Here is a 19,550-nt window from a genome sequence, read left to right as displayed (position 1 = left end):
AAGTTGAATGTGCATGGGCTCCTTCAGACCTTCACCAGAACATACATATGGGGCAGCAGGAGGGGCAACAACCACAGTCATGTTTCCTGCTCAACAAGCACTACCATTTGAATGGGTGGAAGGATCTATGAATGGATGGGGAACTTGTGGTCCTCCAAATATTGTTAGACTCCAAGTCCTTTCCTTTCAGACTTAGCCAGCATGGCCAATGGTCAAGGGAGCTGTGGTCCAACAACATCCCGAGAGTCACAAGTTCCATATGCCTGTGCTAGAAAGAAAGGAAACATAATGCCTCATGGATAAACAGCAGCCTTTAGAATGCTTTTTGAACCCATTATATAAACATAGGAATAAGCTCTTTTGAAGCTGGAAACACCAGGCTTATCCCTGCTTGTGGTTTCTTGATAAATGTTTTTTTTAATGGCCTTACCTTCTGAGTCAGCATGGGTGTGTTAGATGGTTGGATGCAACAGTGGTTCACAAGATCATTGGAAAACAGACTTTATAGAAAATAGCAACTGCCAAGAAGGTGCTGCAATGTTCTGGGTAATCTCTAAAAGAATGTGACCTCCAGCAATATGCTCTGACTGGAAAGAAGGATCCCTGCAGGGAGTTCCAGGTTTTGTGTGCTGAAGCTCAGATAATTGGGAAAGGTACCACCAAAGCCAAGAAGATGCCAACATGGTTCACAAGCAGAGTCAAGGAGACTGTTAGAAGCAAGGTTTCTTTCAGAAAACAAGTCTTGTCCAAACAAAAAGAATAAAAAGGAGCACAAACTTTGGCAAAAGAAATGCAAGCAGGCAATAGCGGGCAAAAATATATAAACCAAAATCATTTCTAAAAAATGTATTAGAAACAGGAAGCTGACTAAGGAAGCAGTTGGACCTTTAGATGACATGGGAGTGAAAAGTGTGCTAAAGCAGTAAAAGGAAATTGCAGAGAAGCTGAATGAATTCTTTGTCTTCACTGCAGAAGATGTGCTTCAACTAACTTTTTCAGGAAGGGAATGCAAGGAAGTAAGGCAAATCGTTTGGAGAAGAGATGAAGTTCTCAATCAGGGGTTGGGAACCTTTTCTGCCCAGCAGGCCAGATTTTTATCTCCATGCTCCTGGCAGGTTGAAACTGACAGGTGGACAGGGCTACCCACCTGTGCATCACCTGATGTGATAGGGACATCATGTGATACTGTGCTTTGAAGCCCCAGTTGTCAGCACTTCAAATCACAGTACAGAGATATCTGTGGGCAGAATTCCTGCATTGTAGGGGGTTGGACTAGATGACCCTTGGAGTCTCTGCGAACTCTACAATTCTATGATTCTTGCACTATCCATGCTCTAGCTGTTGTCCAGTCTGCTTCTTTGTTTGGAGCTACCTAGAATACCAAAAGGCAACATCAGCTCCACAATGATGAAAAGGTGCCCATGAGAAATCATGTTGATAGCCCAATGAATTTTAACATTTCATAGTGAAAGTAGGGTGAAAAGGTAGCCTGTTCACTGGCAAATCCCCAAAGCATTCAGGTTTCCATATTCTCACATTTTACATTTGTATAACAATACGTTGACCATTACAAGCATCCATAATATCTCAAGAATCTCAATGTACTGTTGCCCTAGTAGATCCCAACAGCAGTTATTATGATAGAAATTAAGATAAAAATGGGTAATTTACAGAAGATACTTGGTGGCTCTTGAAATCTACCAGTGAACTGCATAAATGAATGAGTCACATTTTCAACATTTACCCCAGCTCCAATGAAAATATTGCCATCTACCCTAAGGTGATGGCTCTTTGTTGGCTCTTTGTTGGGGCAAATTGCTTTTTTGGTTTGTTTTGGGAAAGTACAAACTAGCTATGGTGAATGTTGTTCTTTAATACTAAATGATGGAAATGAGGATAGAACTTGGTAATTTACTTGCAACGCTCAGTTGACCTTGAGATTTTCTGTAAATGTCAGAGTTTTCTGACATTTCCCACTGGCCTCCTAAAAGCTTATTGATAAAGGTCAGCACTAAACAAGTTCTATTCACCATCATATTTACATTGCCTTCATTAAGACAGTTATTAAATCTGTAATTCTGTCACTCAAGCTTAAATTTATCAAACAAAACTGGTCATCTTCTCCTACTCCTAAATTTCACCCAACAAGCACTCAGAGCTATAATGAAAGCCAGAAGGTAAGAAATGTAATTAATTTGGTGACTAGAACTCAAGTGGCGCTGTGGGTTAAACCGCAGAGTCTAGGGCTTGCTGATCAGAAGGTCGGTGGTTCGAATCCCTGCAACAGGGTGAGCTCCCGATGCTCGGTCCCAGCTCCTGCCCACCTAGCAGTTCAAAAGCACAACAAAGTGCAAGTAGATAAATAGGGACCGCTCCGGCGGGAAGGTAAACGGCGTTTCCGTGCGCTGCTCTGGTTCGCCAGAAGCAGCTTTGTCATGCTGGCCACATGACCCGGAAGCTGTCTGCGGACAAAACGCCGGCTCCCTTGGCCTATAGAGCGAGATGAGCGCCGCAACCCCAGAGTCGGACACGACTGGACCTGATGGTCAGGGGCCCCTTTACCTTTAGAACTCAAGGCCCAGCTTTGGATGCTAAGTGGATGACACTTAGCAAGAGACTCACTCCCAGTTATATTTCCCTCCATCTAAGCAAGAGGGATAATAACGATAAGCTATTTTCAGACGATCAGTGTGAGCTAAATGAACGCATCTGGCAGCAAGGAGCAGGGCTGTACTGGCAGGTCTCACACCCCACTCTATGTGTATTCATCAGTCTGTGAAAACAGACGCAAGGCATGTGGAAACTTAAAAGCACAGGCTCTGTATTTGCAACCCGGACCTACAAAACGCCTTGAAAGAGTACCCTAGATTGATTATCTGAAAAACATATAATCTTGGAGAAATCAGAACAACAGTTATAGGAACTGTGATTACTGAGAATTTATGCACTCAGTAGATCCTTCTATAATCCAGGCTTCGTTTTAAAACCCTCGGATATCCATTCAGTATATCCTCTTACAGCCCCAAGTCAGTTTAACCTTGTAACTCAGTGTAAAGTGCACTCCCAAAGTTATGTACTGCTGATACCAGCAGCAATCCAATTTGGACTTTTTTTTGTAGTTTACTCCTCTTCACTAGCTTGAAATGGCCCTTCTCCACTTTTATCCAAAGGTCTTTTACCTCTTCTCTGGATATAGTCCTGTATGGCTTGCTAAACTTCCAAACAAATTAGCACACAGGCCACTGATGGATATATGAGTTTTAAACTAGGGACATAAGTGTGTGAAAAAGCCTGATAGCTTGGAGGCAATGCTCTTTGAAGGCTCAGGGGACATTCAAGCTTTGGAGACATTTTCAGAATATCTGCCCCATTGAACCATCAGCCATGGAGGAAGGTGTTTGAGATGAAGATGTGAGCGTCTAAAGCAGGAACTATTTCAGCTGGAAATTTCTACATGGCACAGCTTTAAAGGAAGGTTTCAAAAGGTGAGCTTAAAAGACTAAGTGGAAACATGTGATCTCATCCCTTAATTTAGCAGTGTGGTGTAAGAAGCTCTGTTTGTGTACCACACACTTGGCACGAACCCCCACCTACCCCCAGCCACTTGTAAAAGCTGGCCTCTTCCCTTCGTTATAGTACTTTGTTTAATAACAGTTTCCATCTCCTTAATTCTATGATGACATCATTTTATCTACAAACTAAAGTGTGAAAAGTGTACATTGTGGTTGAAATAAATGGCAATTCTCCCCTTTACTTTCATACAGGGTGGCGTCCTTTTGCTACCCGCTTTCTTGTGGATTAGATCCCATTCTCTACATGCTGTCCTAAAGTCTACATATACAAACAGAAAGAAAATATATAAATGTGCTTCAGAATAGAACATAATTCCAGAAGACATTGGCTATCTACACATTAGCAGCTTAAAATGCAATGACGTCATTCTCCTTTCTGCACCATTGCATTTTTAAATTGCTGTTTACACTAGACAGACATTGGAGACGTATTCGCCCAATGTTCTTTACCTGATTGGTTTTCCCATGCCTTCGACCCCACTAAACTTCTATTCAATGGAGCAGTCATCTGAGCATGCACAAAGGTTTTCTGAAATGTTCACACCTCAGCTCAACTCCCACACCTCAGCTTAGCCTAACAGGCATCCCCAAATTGAGGCCCTCCAGATATTTTGGCCTACAACTCCCATGATCTCTAGCTAACAGGACCAGTGGTCGGGGAAGATGGGAATTGTAGTCCAAAACGTCTGGAGGGCCGAAGTTTGGGGATGCCTTGCTTAGGCTCTCAAGTCAGACAGAATCTTATTTGAGGGCAATCACATCAAACCTCTGTATTTCTCGAGAAAATTCAGGATACATATGGATTGTGGCCAGCGCCATGTGTACAGTGGTACCTCGGGTTACAAACGCTTCTGATTACAAATGCTTCTGGTTACAGACTCCGCTAACCTCAAAGTAGTACCTCAGGTTAAGAACTTTACCTCAGGATGAGAACAGAAATCGCAGGGCGGCAGCAGGAGGCCCCTTTAGCTAAAGTGGTACCTCAGGTTAAGAACATTTTCAGGTTAAGAACGGACCTCCAGAACGAATTAAGTTCTTAACCCGAGGTACCACAGTACTCTGTTTCAAACACCAGCAGTGGGAGCGCACTGGAGCTGGAGTAAATGGCAATGTACACACAGCCATTGTGTATGTACCATTGCAGAGATCAGCCAAAGTGTGAGCTTTATGGAAAGTCTGGCATTCCTCTGCTTTCTCTGAATGATGTGTGGTTTGTTGTTTGTTTATTGATATTTTTTAAAAAGTGACCGTAATATATCAAGCCTTTCAGAATGCTTTCCATTTACCATAAGTAGTCCTCTTTGCTGTGTGTGGAAACTTCGTTTCATACAGACATCAGCTTCTTCCACATTTGAGTTTGCACTAAAATGCTGTAAATTGTATCTGGATGAATATCCCACCTGTTCACAGTTGTTAACAATTAGAATCCCAAATTAGTGCATAACCATGCACAGAAAAGGTGATTAAAAAGGTGATTAAAAAGCTACCCTTCCCCATCCTTACTCCAAATATGATTAGGTGGTTATATAACAACAACAACAATTTATTTGTACCCCACCCATCTGACTGGGTTGCCCAAGTCACTCTGGTTATTAACGGTTATTAATCAGCAATTAAGCTGGTTATGTTTTTGATGTGCTTTTTTATTTAAAACTTTTGGAATGTAGTTTTTACTATGTGATTGTTGATAGGGTCAAATAATTAATGTCCCAATCCCACTGACTACATGATACACTAAGTCTTGTCCAGGCTGCAGCTTGGATTATTTTTCTCATATCACTTTTCTTCCACCACAGAACCCAAGGCAACAAGCATATGGTTCCTAAACCCAGGTCTGTTTCGCTTCAGCAAGGGTCTCATTTCCCTTCATTCCATACCTATGTTTGGGTCCGATGCTGTGGTGCCAAGCTGCCTGAATGGCACTGGGGGGGGGGATGGGGCAACCGACTGAAAAAGATGTCAATCACTGCAGGGGTTTTGTTTTAAGGACACCCTTTCAGACCACCAGTCACATGGCCTGCTGAGAAAGGTTCGACCTGGATAGCTCAGTTGGTTACAGCGTGGTGCTGAAAATGCTAAGGTTGCAGGTTCAATCCCCATATGGGATAGCTGCATATTCCTGCATTGCAGGGGGGATTGGTCCTAGATCAGGGTTTCCCAAACTTGGGTCCCCAGCTGTTTTTTGGACTATAATTCCCATCATCTCTGACTGCTGGTCCTGCTAGCTAGGGATGTTGGGAGTTGCAGTCCAAAAACAGCTGGAGACCCAAGTTTGGGAAACCCTGCTCTAGTCTCGGTGATCCTCAGGGAGGGTTCCTTCCAGGTCTACAATTCTATGATTCAGTTCAGGGCAGCGGGGCCAAAGTGCAGTGCTGCCAAAGCAGCACATCTGACACCTGAAAGGGGCCACCTGTGGAAACCACTTAGAGGTCGCACAGCAGCACCACCTCTGGTGGAGCAAACGCACTGCAACACAACATGTTGAGACTGCCACCTGGAGTAGAGGGGTGCAGAACCAGGCTGTGTCCTGGCGCCGCCCTGCTGAGGCTTACAGGTGTTGGATGAGCTGCCTGTTATCTACCTGGTACCTGATAAATCCTCCGTCTGGCAGGGCGCGCGTCGCTCCCCTCCTTCCCTCCCGCGTCCACGAGGCACGTGCCGCCTCTCTCACCGGCTCCGTCTCTCAGCAGCCGGATTCTGAAGAGGAGCACGTGTCAAAGGCTTCTCCTGTTGAACTTCTGCCTGTCCGAGAAGCTCCTCGTTGTCCAGCTCTGCCCCTTCGCTCTTTCCCCTCAGGACCTTCGCTTCCCCGCCTCAGGGCTCCTCACCCAGGTCGCGCTCTCCTCCTCCCTCTCCCGCGCTTTCCTCAGCCCTCGAGGCCCGCTGACTTCGCGGGGGCGGGGTGACGCCGGGCCCCCGCCCCGTCCAATGAGCAGGCGCGGCGCCTGGCGGAGGCGCCAGGAGGCTGCCTCGGCCAGCTCAGTCCCCGGCGCTGCTGCTGCCCCACAGCTTAGCGGACGGTCCGCTGAGGTGCGCGCCTGGCGCGGGTTCAGCGGGCGACGAGGATGCGCCGCTGGCCGCTGCTGCTGCTCCTCTTGTGGGGGCTGCCCGCCGTGCCCGGGCGCCACTACCCGCACAGCGCCGTGCTGGACGGGGCGTCCCGCTACCGGCTCTCGTGGGCTGCGCAGGGGAGCTCCATCGCCTTCCGCCTGGAGGTGCGCGCGGCGGGCTACGTGGGCTTCGGCTTCTCGCCGACGGGAGGCATGGCTTCGGCGGACATCGTGCTGGGCGGATTGGACGCGGGGAAGCCCTACCTGCAGGTGAGGCGGACGGGCGCCTTGGACAGAGCGCTGGGGGGGGGCAGAGTACGATCTGATCAGGGAAGGGGGTCTGGCTCACATGTGCATTGGGGGACAGGGAAGGAGGAGAAGGGCTGGCTCCCCCTTCCAGGAACAGGGATCCAAACTCCTTAGGGCTCAGTGGGATGGGCAGTCGTGCACTCTGTGCATGCTCAGAGCAGGAGGGTCCATTGTAAAGCTGCTGGTGCAGTGAAGGGCAACGGGACAGCCACCAAATCGCGACCGACCGTTTGGGACAAGGGAGGGTGGATGTAAGGGGCAAAATGGGATCTCATGCGTGCTTCTTCTCCTGAATAGTCATTTAGTATGCCATCACTACTATTATCATTTTCGATTTATATACCGTCCTTCATCAAAAGATCTCGGGCGGTTCACAAAGGGATAGGTTTGGAAAAACTTCCTAAGGGATAGGTTTGGAAAAACCTCCTTACGGGTTTTCAGTGAACTTGCTGGGTTGTAAAAAGAATTAATATGAGGAAACATTAAAACATGTATTGGAGTTATTCTGGCATGTGTGAGGTGCGTGTTTTTATGGGGAGGGTGTGTGCCAGCAATCCTATGCGAGACAGAGAGTAATAGAAGACTTAAAAGGGTTTAATTTTTTTTTGACCTATTCTGAATAGCCTTATCTCCCAGGTTAGAAGCCTAGTGCTGAAGCTGGTTCTGAATTTGACAGGTTTGAGGGTTGATCCCTGGGCAAGACTTGGATCCATCTAAGACCCTTCTAGGGTGAGCAGATGAGTGACCAGATGGGTAGCGTGCTCATCGGAGGAAAAGGCAATGATATACAAACAAGGAATTTTCTGCCTCTCAGCTGTCTGCTTCTCAACTGGCATTGACAGAGCACTCATAGTATGTAAATCTGTGTTCAGTTGAGTTTAAAGGTGAGCGTGCTTAGGATTGCAGCCCTAAGTTTTAGCATTGTTAATGATGACACAAGCCCCAATGTTCACATGACTGTGTTCACACTTCATGTGCACAGATTCGGGAATTAATATTGTTAGTAATAGAATGTTGAATATTTGTAGGGATGGGCGAATCTGGAGATTTTCATTTCTCTTCAGTTTCTCATTTTTCCACTCTCTTCGGTTCATCAGATTTCTACATCAGTTTGCAGTTACATAAAAGAACAAACCTTGACTACCAGGACTTCTGCAAAGGGAGGTTTTGTGTCACACATCTTTTGGAATTCTTTTAGTGTGCCCACAAATATTCAGTTGGGGGAGATCTGGTTGACATTATACCGTATGTACTTAGACTTCCAAAATGCTTTTGATGAAGTTCCTCGCAAAAGGCTCATGAGTAAATTTAGCAACCAGCCACATGATAAAAGATCATAGGAACACAGGAAGCCACTTTATATCATCTAGCATTTACAGATTAGCGACAATATAAAGGTTCGATTTTTTCCCCTTTAGTTATACTTATTTACTTATGTTTATATAAGTAAGCATAAGTAAACATGGTGCACACAATATGGTGCTTTACATGGCTTTATATAAATAAAAGAAGTCCCCTGCTCCCACGAAACTTGCAGTTCATATGCTCCATTAGATAAAACTGCTTTGCTTTCATCAAAGAAGATATAAATCAACATCTAGCTTGATAGATCTGTGTAATATCACAATGGAAGGTTTGAACAGTGGAATTGAAGTGTTTTTACATAGTATTTACAAGAAAAACACACATATATACACAAACAAGCCAGAGATTCCCCCCCCCCCGGAATTAATTTTTTTTAAAAAAAATACCCCGCCAGGAATTGATTTCCCACATCCCCACCCAAAAAAGAAAATATTTGCCAAGTACTAGAGATCAGGAAAACTTTTAAATAAAAAACATAAATAATTGTCTTTCTGTGTGCCTCTTGATGTTACCTGGGGCTTTTGCTTCAGTATCTGGTATGATGAAACAGAACTTGAAAGATGCTTCTACTAACTCCTTGTAAATAGATCAATCAGGTTGAAGGGTGCAATTATGTTATGGAGACAAAAAAGAACTTTACAAAGGGTCCACACATTCTTTCAAAAACTGTGGTTGAGTAGAGAGGGAGCCTGGAATGATGCATTAGTGGCTGAGCATTCCAGGAGTTCAGAGATTAGAGTGGGAACCCAGCGCTAACTATTTGGAAAGTGCAAGACTTGTGTCTAAATAAGAGTGGTCTCTCAAGCATGCTTAATAGCTGTTCTATGAGGGGTGGGAAAAGAGTGAGAGTTGAGCTAAGGTGGGGGAGAGAAAGAGAGAGCGCTCACCACAGACACATTTGTAGGCCAATGGTAGCAAAGTAGCTGCAGACGGGTGGAGCTATTATTATGAATACATTTAAGCATGGAAAAAGCACATGTACCTCAGTGCAGTGAAGCAAAGATACTTGATGGAGCAAAGATTGGTGCTGCCTCAGAGAAATTGCTCAGTCTGTCTGTGCTTGTAGTTATATTGCCACTGCAATATTGCCGAAGTGAGTTTCTCGGCAGATTACTTGCCATGAGAGTGCTCAAGGCAGCTCTAATTTTTGCATCTAGCTTTTTAAAAGACCCTCTCTTTTTTGCTCATGAATTGACACAGCTTGCATTTTTTTGCCTCCACTGTGGTCTCCACCCCTATCTGGAATTGTGCGTCCCCACCGCCCCAGCCTGTAGTAGCTGTGAGATCCATTTTTGCAAAGGGTAATCCTTCTTTATGAATGCTTGTTTTGTGCAAGTTCTACAGAACGTTGCATTGCAAACCCTTCTGTTGAATTTGTGCACAAAAATAGCCCTTACTTGAGGCATAAATCCTTTTGTGAATAGCTCTTCATTAATACTTGAAAGTGCTGCTTTCATTATAACCCTTGCTTGTTAGCTGACACCCATAATGAAGAAATATTTTTAATCAAATATAATCAATTTGAGATGTTACTGAGGAACAATCAGAATAGATTTTGAAAAGTGAGAAAATGGTGAACAGAACCATATTCTTCTTTTAAATGCACACATGCCAACATAAACAAAGAAATACTTAGAAAACAAATAGAAAAGCAGTAAGGGGAGATATGTCAGTGTGCCACACACTTTATATGTCAGCTGGTGTTTGGCTGGAGGCATTTCAGTACGAAGCCTTCCTTTATTGACTTAACTATGGGGTAAGTTTGTAATCATGTAGTGTAAGAGCATTCACACTTGAGAAACCAGAACAAGCATAGTAGTTGGCATCTTGCTCCATATTTACTGGCCTTCCACACAACAGACCTGCTTCTTTTCAACCTGTGTTCAAATCTGCATTAATTCAACAACTATTTTGAAGAAGTGTGAGTACAGATAGAGGTTTTCCACATGGCTGAAACAAATTGTGAAGAGAGGAGACAATTTCAGAAGTTTTATTCTTTTACCATGAAGTGCAGAAACAAGTGTTATTTTTAAGACAAAATCCCTCACAGACACTCCCCCCTCTTCTCAGCCTTTTCACAGATATACAAAATACCTATAGCCCTGGTTGGGACCCTCTACTCTAATTAATCAAGCCCTGCTGGGGAAACCCATCGAGGGGCAGGGTGTGGTCTCTGTTGTGTTAGGCTGTGAACCTGCATAATCCACCAAAGCCAGCTTACGGTAAATGATAATGAAGGACTTGTCAGCCTGCCAATTCTAAATGGTTCCCCACCTAAAGATGCCTGAAGCAATTCTTTTTTGGTTCTTTATTACATTTGAATCCTTCCAGTGAATCTCAGACTGACATTTTAGCCTCACAACATAACCATGTGGGTTAAGCTGAGAGCTTACCGGTAACTTGTGCCAAGTTGTGAATGTGGACCTGGTGCACTAGTCACTGTACTAGTCTGACTTGAGTGATACAGAATGAAAACTCTCATCCATAATTTGCATTCATGTGGAACAAAATTAACATCTCAGAAGCATAAAGGCCCATATGCCCTGGTAGAATTGCATAATCAGGCTATCAAATAATCTTGTGTTCCTGTGTGTTGGAGTGCCCTAGTGTAGTTGAACATTTTATTCTCACTTCCTTTACTAATGGAAGGAGGCAACATATACAGTATTATAGTTGGAGGGTATCTTCTCCATAAAAACACCTGTTCAAGGATAGAATGACAGCTGTGATTCCTCCCCCCTCCAAGGTTCCTTGTGCAGCTCTGCTTACATTCTTCAAGGATAAAACAGGGCTTATTTACATATTTTTACTACATCCATAAGAAAGTACTCTCATTGCCATTTTGTATAGCACTAATCAGAAACCATATCAACTGCAAATCCCTTCTGAGAGAGCAAGAACAGGGTCAACAGCATGTGAGGAGCAATTCATCATCAATGCCTTCATCTGTAGGAAATTATATACCTCATCTTTTATGATCCGTAAAATCAACTTACCATGTGTTGCTTCAATTTCTAAATTACATCCAGTGCATGAAAGACATCTAATTGTTTGACTACACCCACAAGCCAATAATTGCTTACGGTAGTTTTATTCTTTTTAAAAAAAAAGTATAAAAAGTGCTGATTTTAGGCAGTATCGTTACTTCAAAACATGCTAAACTTTGTCATTATATAGTCTACATCCAGAATGAACAGCACATCACATGTGGTCAGCGGGGATATAAAGCTCTCTTTACATAATATTTTGAGCTGACATGGTTCTTGCCATTGACAGGCTCCCACTGGTAGCATCTGCTACTTCAGAATAAGGAAGATGTCTCTATTCATGCTCATAGTGGTACAAGCTCAGTGGCAAACACAAGTCCCAGAAGTCAGGATTCCAAGGTGCATGAGCAAGGCAAGAGGTCCATAAGCAAATGGAAGCTATGAAGATGTCCCAACAATTGACATTCCCCTCCTGCCAAGTTTTCAAAGATAAGGCGGGGCAAACTCTGTCACAAGACTGTCTTGTCCTGTGTGTCTGCCACATGTACACATGTCTGCTCTGTCTGGGGTGTGTGTGTGCGTCTGATCTTACCTACAAAGGTGGTGCCTGGTTCACAATAGGGGTGGTGGAGAGAACTGGCAAATCTACTTTCCCCTCTCTGGCATCTAGAGCCAAAAGGGGAGGACCTCCCTCCCCCATCCCGGGGTGCCAACCTTCCAGCCCCTCCCCCATCCATCTTCATATCCTTCCTGGGGTTCAAGCCACATCTTGACGGAGCCAAGGAGCCATTATCATAGTTCTTCACATATATCTTTGCCAATGTGGTTAGGGCAGACTACGGTTACCGGTATTTACAGTGCTGGGTGTTGCCACTGTGATGCACAGCTACACAATCAGCTTCCACATCATAGGAAGAGAATAACTCCTTACTCAAAGCTGCTATGATGATCATGATAATAGCGTAATTCATGGTAACATGTAAACTCAGAATATTTTGCCTCATAGCAGGTAGGGGAGGCAGGTGAGTGAAGTGACTGAATGTCAGTATGTTTGTTGATCTGTGTTTAGTTTCTGTTTATTTATTTCGTCTGTTGTCCGCCCCACCCCACCCCTTGAGTTAAGTACTTTTCTGTTACATGTAACTCTAATAAAATTCTTTTTAAAAGAGAAAGAAAGAAAGAACTAACTGCTGGAAAAATGCATCAGAAAGCATAGTAGCTACAGCTAACTCAATACCTATTATTATTTTGGAGTGTGGGCCTGGCAAACTCACTCTGAGCAAAACAGGAAACAAATGCACAAATGCCCCTGCAAGCTAAGAAGAGAAAATTAGACGGCATTGCTGTCCTGGTCTCTAAATCTATAGAAGGTCTTTGTGAATTAGCATCAGAGAGTTTTCAGTCAGTCACAGGACTTATGGTGACCTAGAGAGGAGTCAGAAAGCCAGCTGCACATTATGACAAAGAATTCAGAGGTGAAGAGGTTAATGACACTATAAGGCAGCTTATGCATTATATCATATGTCTGCTAACATTGAGAACTTGGATAATATTTTCTCAGAAAAACATTAAAATATTGCTGTGGTTTGGAACATACAAAGTGTACAACAATATCATATTCCTATTTAATATTTCTCTCTCTCTCTCTCTCTCTCTCTCTCTCTCTCTCTCTCTCTCTCTCTCTCTCTCTCTCTCTCTCTCTCTCTCTCACACACACACACAGAGAGAGAAACTTGGTTATGAATAACTTCCTGCCATATGATTAAGCATGTGGACTGGGAAGTAGGTTCCAAGGAAATAGATGGAACTAACAACATAGGTTTAGGATTGGGGTATTAGATTGTTTATTAATGCAGACACTTTATTCCTAGATTTTAAAACATGAAACAGAAGAGAGCTTTGAAATAGATACACTTTAACAACAAACTTTTAAAAGTTAGTTCATACATTCTACGAAAGCAATGCAAAACCAGAATGGACACACTTCTAACCCACAAGTGCAGTGCAAAGAAGTACCATCTGTTCAATTTGTTTCACATGGATCTTTTAATGTAACCATTTTGATTACAACGTATTTTATGTTTTCGTGGTGACAATGTTGGGAAATTTGCTTTGTTTTCTTTTTCTGCTCTTGCATTCCCTCTTTTGTAAGATGCTCAGATGAAAATATACGCATACAGATATAAAATAAATTCTGGTGGCTAAATTCTGATGTTTTCCTGCTTGCTAATATAAAATACTTGCTTGTTGTTGTTGTTTAGTCGTTTAGTCGTGTCCGACTCTTCGTGACCCCATGGACCAGGCACTCCTGTCTTGCACTGCCTCCCGCAGTTTGGTCAAACTCATGTTCGTAGCTTCGAGAACACTGTCCAACCATCTTGTCCTCTGTCGTCCCCTTCTCCTAGTGCCCTCAAAATACTTGCTTAGAAAATTACAACTTATCCTTTTACACTTCTTTCCCAGAAAATTCAAAAGGTTGTTGAGTTCAGATTATTTAAAGCAAAGCAAAAAAAAAAAAAAAGTAACAGCAGGATAATGTTCTGGTTTGTTTCTTCAACAGGATTATTTTACAAATGCAGACAGAACATTGAAAAAGGACTCTCAGCAGGACTACCATCTGGAATATGCCATGGAAAATAGTACCCATACGATACTAGCTTTCAGCCGGCAACTTCACACGTGTGACCCCAATGACAAGAGTATAACAGTAAGTAGCTGACGATCAATCTAACTCAGCGAGAGGGAAGTAAGACTTAAATCATGAATGAAGAGATAAAACAGTCTGTCCCCCAAAAAATCAAGCCATTTGTGGACTTCACATTCTTGGATCAATTAACCATTATGCTAACTATGCTAGGGTTGACATATTTCAAAACATGAAAATCCGGACAGAAAAGTTGTTGAGCTTTTTCCCCCCTCACTGAAAAGTTCTATGCTTAATAGAAGTTAGTTTAATTACGGATACTGGTGGCGGCACCTGAATAATTAACTCATCACAATACAGTGGTACCTTGGGTTATAAACACTTTGGGTTACAGATTCCGGTAACCTGGAAGTAGTACCTCGGGTTAAGAACTTTACCTCAGGATGAGAACAGAAATCGCACGGCGGCAGCATGGCAGCAGCAGCAGGAGGCCCCATTAGCTAAAGTGATACCTCAGGTTAAGAACGGTTTCAGGTTAAGGACGGACCTTCTGAACGGTTTAAGTATGGAACCAGAGGTACCACTGTATCTCAATTCCACAAGGAGGCATGGCCTGAAGTGACCGCTCCCCACATTAAATAGGGGGGCAACTTTTGCGTGGTCATGCACAGCCCCCTGGATCACAGGGCGACTCCCTGGTAGTTCGGAACTGGCCACTACCTCCCCAGGCTGGATACCTGGGGTCTCCACCTACCCCAGCCAATCATCCAATCCTACCTGGGGAGGCGTTGTCAGGAGACTGGCCAGGTAAGGGGAAGGAATGTTGAGCTCACACAATAGAATTTGAATCTTACCTGTGAAGCAGCAGTCAGGATAGGTGAAACGAATGTTCTTGGATTTTTAAGATTTAAAATATTTATAGACTGCTTTTTTGATCATATATAGGCTGTATAAAAAGCAGACAAAACTATTTTAAAAAGCAAATTTAAACAAAACAAAATGAAGTGCAGAGTGATAGAACTACAAAAAGAGTAAAATGCAGCTACCGTATCAATCCCTTACTAAAGTTTTTTTTCCCTTTCTAGGAAAGCACAGTGAGGGTGATATGGGCATACCATGACAAAGACTTTAGAGAAGGAGTTCAAAATTACCATGGTTCAAATCGAGGGACAAAGAGTCTTCGTTTATTGAACCCAGAGAAGACTGCTATTATCGCTCCCTCATTGCCGTATTTTGACTTGACAAACCAAGGCGTAAGTTTCTTTGGGTTTTGCTTTTATTAAGTATCAGGGTAAGATGGGTGGAACTGTTAGCTACCTGTACAGGGAGCAGAAATCAGATACTTTTATATTATATTTGCCTTTCCTTTTCCTTTTATTAAGACAGGTGCCTATACCAGACAAAGATACAACATATTGGTGCCAAATGTTTAAGATACCTACGCTACATGAAAAGCATCATGTGATACAGGTATGCCATCAAGATACATATTTGTGTGCATTTACAAGATAGCACTTTTTGCTATGGCTTTCTTTTCTGTACACACATTTTAAAAACAGTGAAGATCCTTGAAATATAGGATCATATTTTCAGCATCTAAAAATCTGAACTGCTGCATTAACTTTAGTTCTGTTTTATGTCCTGCCATGGTTATGTTGATTAACCATAGAGAAGTTTGAGAAAAAGGGGGCTTTGGTTGGTCATCCGTGTGTGTGTGTGTGTGTGGAAAATTAATATCAACCCCTAAATCAGGCACCCCCAAACTTTGGCCCTCCAGATGTTTTGGACTACAACCCCCATCATCCCTGACCACTGGTCCTGTTAGCTAGGGATCATGGGAGTTGTAGGCTAAAACATCTGGAGGGCCGCAGTTTGGGGATTCCTGCCCTAAATGGTTTCTCCTAATATCAACCCCTAAATGGTTTTCCCTAATTTGGATAGAAACATGGTTATTTGAAAGTTCCCCTGAAAGAGGAAATCCATTTCCTCAAAGTCTCTGAATCACATTGTGCAAAGATGGCTTTATGTAACTCCCCAATTTTTTGTTGAGACGTGGTGGGTTTATCAAAGAAGTTGTAAGATTACAGAAAGACTTCCTTCTTATTCTGAACTTCTTAATCTGCTACTTTTATCTTGGAAGTAAATGCATATCCAGCTAAATATGTTACATAAATCAAAAAAGTTCATATGAGTTACGAAATTGTACAAATCTTGAAACCCAAGGTATATGCAATTTTCTTAAGGGAGCAAATAACACTTATTTATGCCTGCAAACATGTCTTGTGGCTAGATGTGCACTTGCATCATGCTTTAGTTTGCTTAAGTTGCAGGACTCCACAGATGCCAGAGGCACAATTCCATGCATATGATGTTTGCCTATATATAGTACTAATGTCCTGAGTGTTCTAAAATAAAATAAAAAACCCAGCCTATGCATTATGTATACCACTCAAGGCTTTCTTAAATACTAGCTCCCATGTAATGAAAATTAAGTCCCTCACTGAAACTACTAAATAGCCACTATCGAAAATATTGTGTGTGCCTCTCTTATTGTTTTCTTGGGTATCTGTTTTATTTAAATTAATATATGAAGATTACAAATCGTATACTTTTTATAGATATTGAAGACAGGAGTATCCTCTGTTAGACAGAAATCTAAGGGGGGAAAACTATTGTTTTGCCCTTCATATGCCAACTGAAGATGGTATAAGGGGGTCTTATATGGCTGGCACAAATAGCTTTTGTGATGGAGGAAGATTTTTATTTCTCCATTCTTAGATACAGACTTCATTTTGATCCTGGTACCTAGATAATAAACAGATACCAGGCGTATATGTTAACAAGGACACACATTTTTAATATGTAAGCACAAATTATTCACATGATGAAAGTATTAAGACACAGCTGAATGAGTTGAAAACTTGTTTCTCCTGTATATTTCAACACCAATTCAGTCTCAGGTTAGAGGGTGGGGGGAAGGATGGGTGGAGCTAGCCCACCTCCCAATCTGCCATGCTGCTGGTGGGGGAACTCTGGCACCAGCACGTGAGCCCTGGCAGCAAGAAGTGGGCCCTTTCCCCAAAGGCAGGTGGATTGGAAGCTACCACTAGTGGTATCGCTGTGGGCAGAAGCCCATGGAAAAAAACCTGAAACAGGGTGTTTTGGGGATGGATTGGCACAGGGTGTTTGGGGGATGGATTGACAGGGCTGTGGATTACTGTGTTTCATCAATGCCAACTACTTCCAGCCAGAAGATCTGGTTGCTCTGTAAGATTACTGTAATTGGTAAGTAGATTCAACTTCATCCAAGTCGCAAACTTCTCCTGAACCTGGATAGGTTGAAGGGGAAGGGAGGGGAGAGAATCTGAGGTGCTGATCAGAAACACAATTCAGTTTTATGGCCAGTAACGACAACCCGCTGTCATGGCTGAAAAAGTTGACCTCCTAGGTTCAAAAAAATCACACCAGTCTTTCACCAAATTTACATCATTTAATGTAATCTGTACCCACCTGGTTTTGCCAAGTTTCTTAAATCAACAGATGTCATGAGTTGTCTTTGACTTGTGTGCTTTACCTTTTAACCATTCTAATTGCAACTTCAAAATGAGGATCAAGACATAGCAGGTTTATAATTTCCAAAGGAATCATTTCTTTATTTCAACCTTCCATTTTGCACCCCTTCTAACCCCATCGCCATTATCCTGCAGCAGGAGGCTATGCATGTAAGGACATAGATGACTATCACAAGCACATGTGATGTGATACTATTGACACATGTGATACTATTGACAACCTATTGGGCCAGTTACTTGGGCTAGTCACTGTCTCTCAGTCCAGTCTGCCCTGCAGGGCTGTTGTGAGAATAAAATGGGAAGAGGAAAAACCATGTATACTACCTTGAGCTCCTTGAAGGAAACATGGGGTATGAATGTAATAAATACAATAAATAAATCCCAGGTAGGACTGGGGGAAATCCCTGTTTGAAGCTCTGAGGAGCCACATTCATCTAGTGTTGAGAAGTGGTCTGACACGGTATATGATCGCTTTGTATGCTGGTAGGCTATCCAACAGTTCAAAGAAGCCATGTTTGTGATTGACACCAAATTATTTGGGGGTTTGTGCAAAAAGCTCCAAAAGGAACTCCCTAAACTGGTTGAAAGGCAACAGAATGGCAAAAGAGATTCAGTGTAAATTCTTTTGTTCCAAATTAACAGTAAAGCACATGAAAACAATGTGAAAATGGTTAGCAAATGTATTGATGGCTGGCAAGAGAAGCATTTTTATTTGTTGTTGTTTTTACCGTTGACCTGTTCTATTTTATTTTTAATCTGTTTTTATTTTTGTTGTAAACTGCCCCAAGAACTTCCTCATTAGGTTGCATATAAATACTTTTAAATACAGGCAGGCAGGCAGGCAGTGCAAAATTCTGTGCCTCTGACAGGGGCCAAGAAGAAGTTGCCAAAATATTTTATCTGCCCTGGAACAGGCTAGCAGATGCTACTTAAACATAATTTTTAGATTCATAGTAGAGTCTCATTAAAAAGAGACTCTCAAAAATCTTGTTACCATGGGTAACTAGGCTTTTTGACACAGGAACGTATTAGTAATGCCAAATCCCACAGCGTGCAAAACACAAAGGGGCTCCAGTTTAAGAGCATGATTGATCGGAAGCCAAGGGGGCAGCCACAGCATTTGATACTTAATGGGAGCACTGTTTCTTATCTTGAATGATAGACAGTACCTACTTATTATTCTGTGGCCTGCCCTGCATCTTGCTTGATGCAAATTGCATCACTTTTTTTCCCTGAAAAGGACCCCCCCTCAAAAAAAAAGTGATGTGAAGTTTTGCATTCCAAGCATTTGCTACCTGTTCAAAGCTCTCACAGCTCCATAAAATCAAGTTGTCTGTAAAATGTTCAGCTGAATATCACAAATCTTTCTTATTTGTTTATGGGTCCTTTGATCTGATGGATTTTCTCTTTGTTGCAAGCTTGGCTATGCCTTTTAAACTTCCAAGATTATTTATTTATTTTGACTTACAACCCACTTTATCCTCAAAGGCTCAAAGTAGCTAAGAACACTGAAGATGATCAACAGCTGAAGGTTCTAAAAAACATTTTAAAAGATTATGCTCAAGATGGGCAATAGATTCTGATTCTTTCACAATAAATTTGTTGTTGTTGTTTAGTCGTTTAGTTGTGTCCAACTCTTCGTGACCCCATGGACCATAGCATGCCAGGCACTCCTGTCTTGCACTGCCTCCCGCAGTTTGGTCAAACTCATGTTCGTAGCTTCGAGAACACTGTCCAACCATCTCGTCCTCTGTCGTCCCCTTCTCCTAGTGCCCTCAATCTTTCCCAACATCAGGGTCTTTTCCAGGGAGTCTTCTCTTCTCATGAGGTGGCCAAAGTATTGGAGCCTCAGCTTCAGGATCTGTCCTTCCAGTGAACACTCAGGGCTGATTTCCTTCAGAATGGATAGGTTTGATCTTCTTGCAGTCCATGGGACTTTCAAGAGTCTCCTCCAGCACCATAATTCAAAAGCATCAATTCTTCGGCGATCAGCCTTCTTTATGGTCCAGCTCTCACTTCCATTCATCACTACTGGGAAAACCATAGCTTTA

General features: G+C 42.7%; 1 protein-coding gene across 1 annotated transcript in view; it reads left to right on the top strand.

The window, feature by feature from the left end:
- The first annotated feature begins 6,495 nt into the window (after positions 1–6,495).
- MOXD1 (monooxygenase DBH like 1) overlaps positions 6,496–19,550 on the top strand; it is a 34,616-nt gene continuing 21,561 nt past the window's right edge. Inside the window, exons 1-4 of the mRNA XM_035108974.3 lie at positions 6,496–6,892; positions 13,844–13,990; positions 15,013–15,180; positions 15,314–15,397. Of these exons, the coding sequence (XP_034964865.3) occupies positions 6,638–6,892; positions 13,844–13,990; positions 15,013–15,180; positions 15,314–15,397 (654 nt within the window). The 5' untranslated portion in view covers positions 6,496–6,637. The remainder of the gene's footprint in view (positions 6,893–13,843; positions 13,991–15,012; positions 15,181–15,313; positions 15,398–19,550) is intronic.

Source organism: Zootoca vivipara, chromosome 3, assembly GCF_965207765.1.
Source record: "Zootoca vivipara chromosome 3, rZooViv2.hap1.1, whole genome shotgun sequence".
NCBI classification, from domain to species: domain Eukaryota; kingdom Metazoa; phylum Chordata; class Lepidosauria; order Squamata; family Lacertidae; genus Zootoca; species Zootoca vivipara.
Note: the sequence above shows the minus strand (reverse complement) of the source record. Positions and strands in the feature narration are given on the sequence as shown.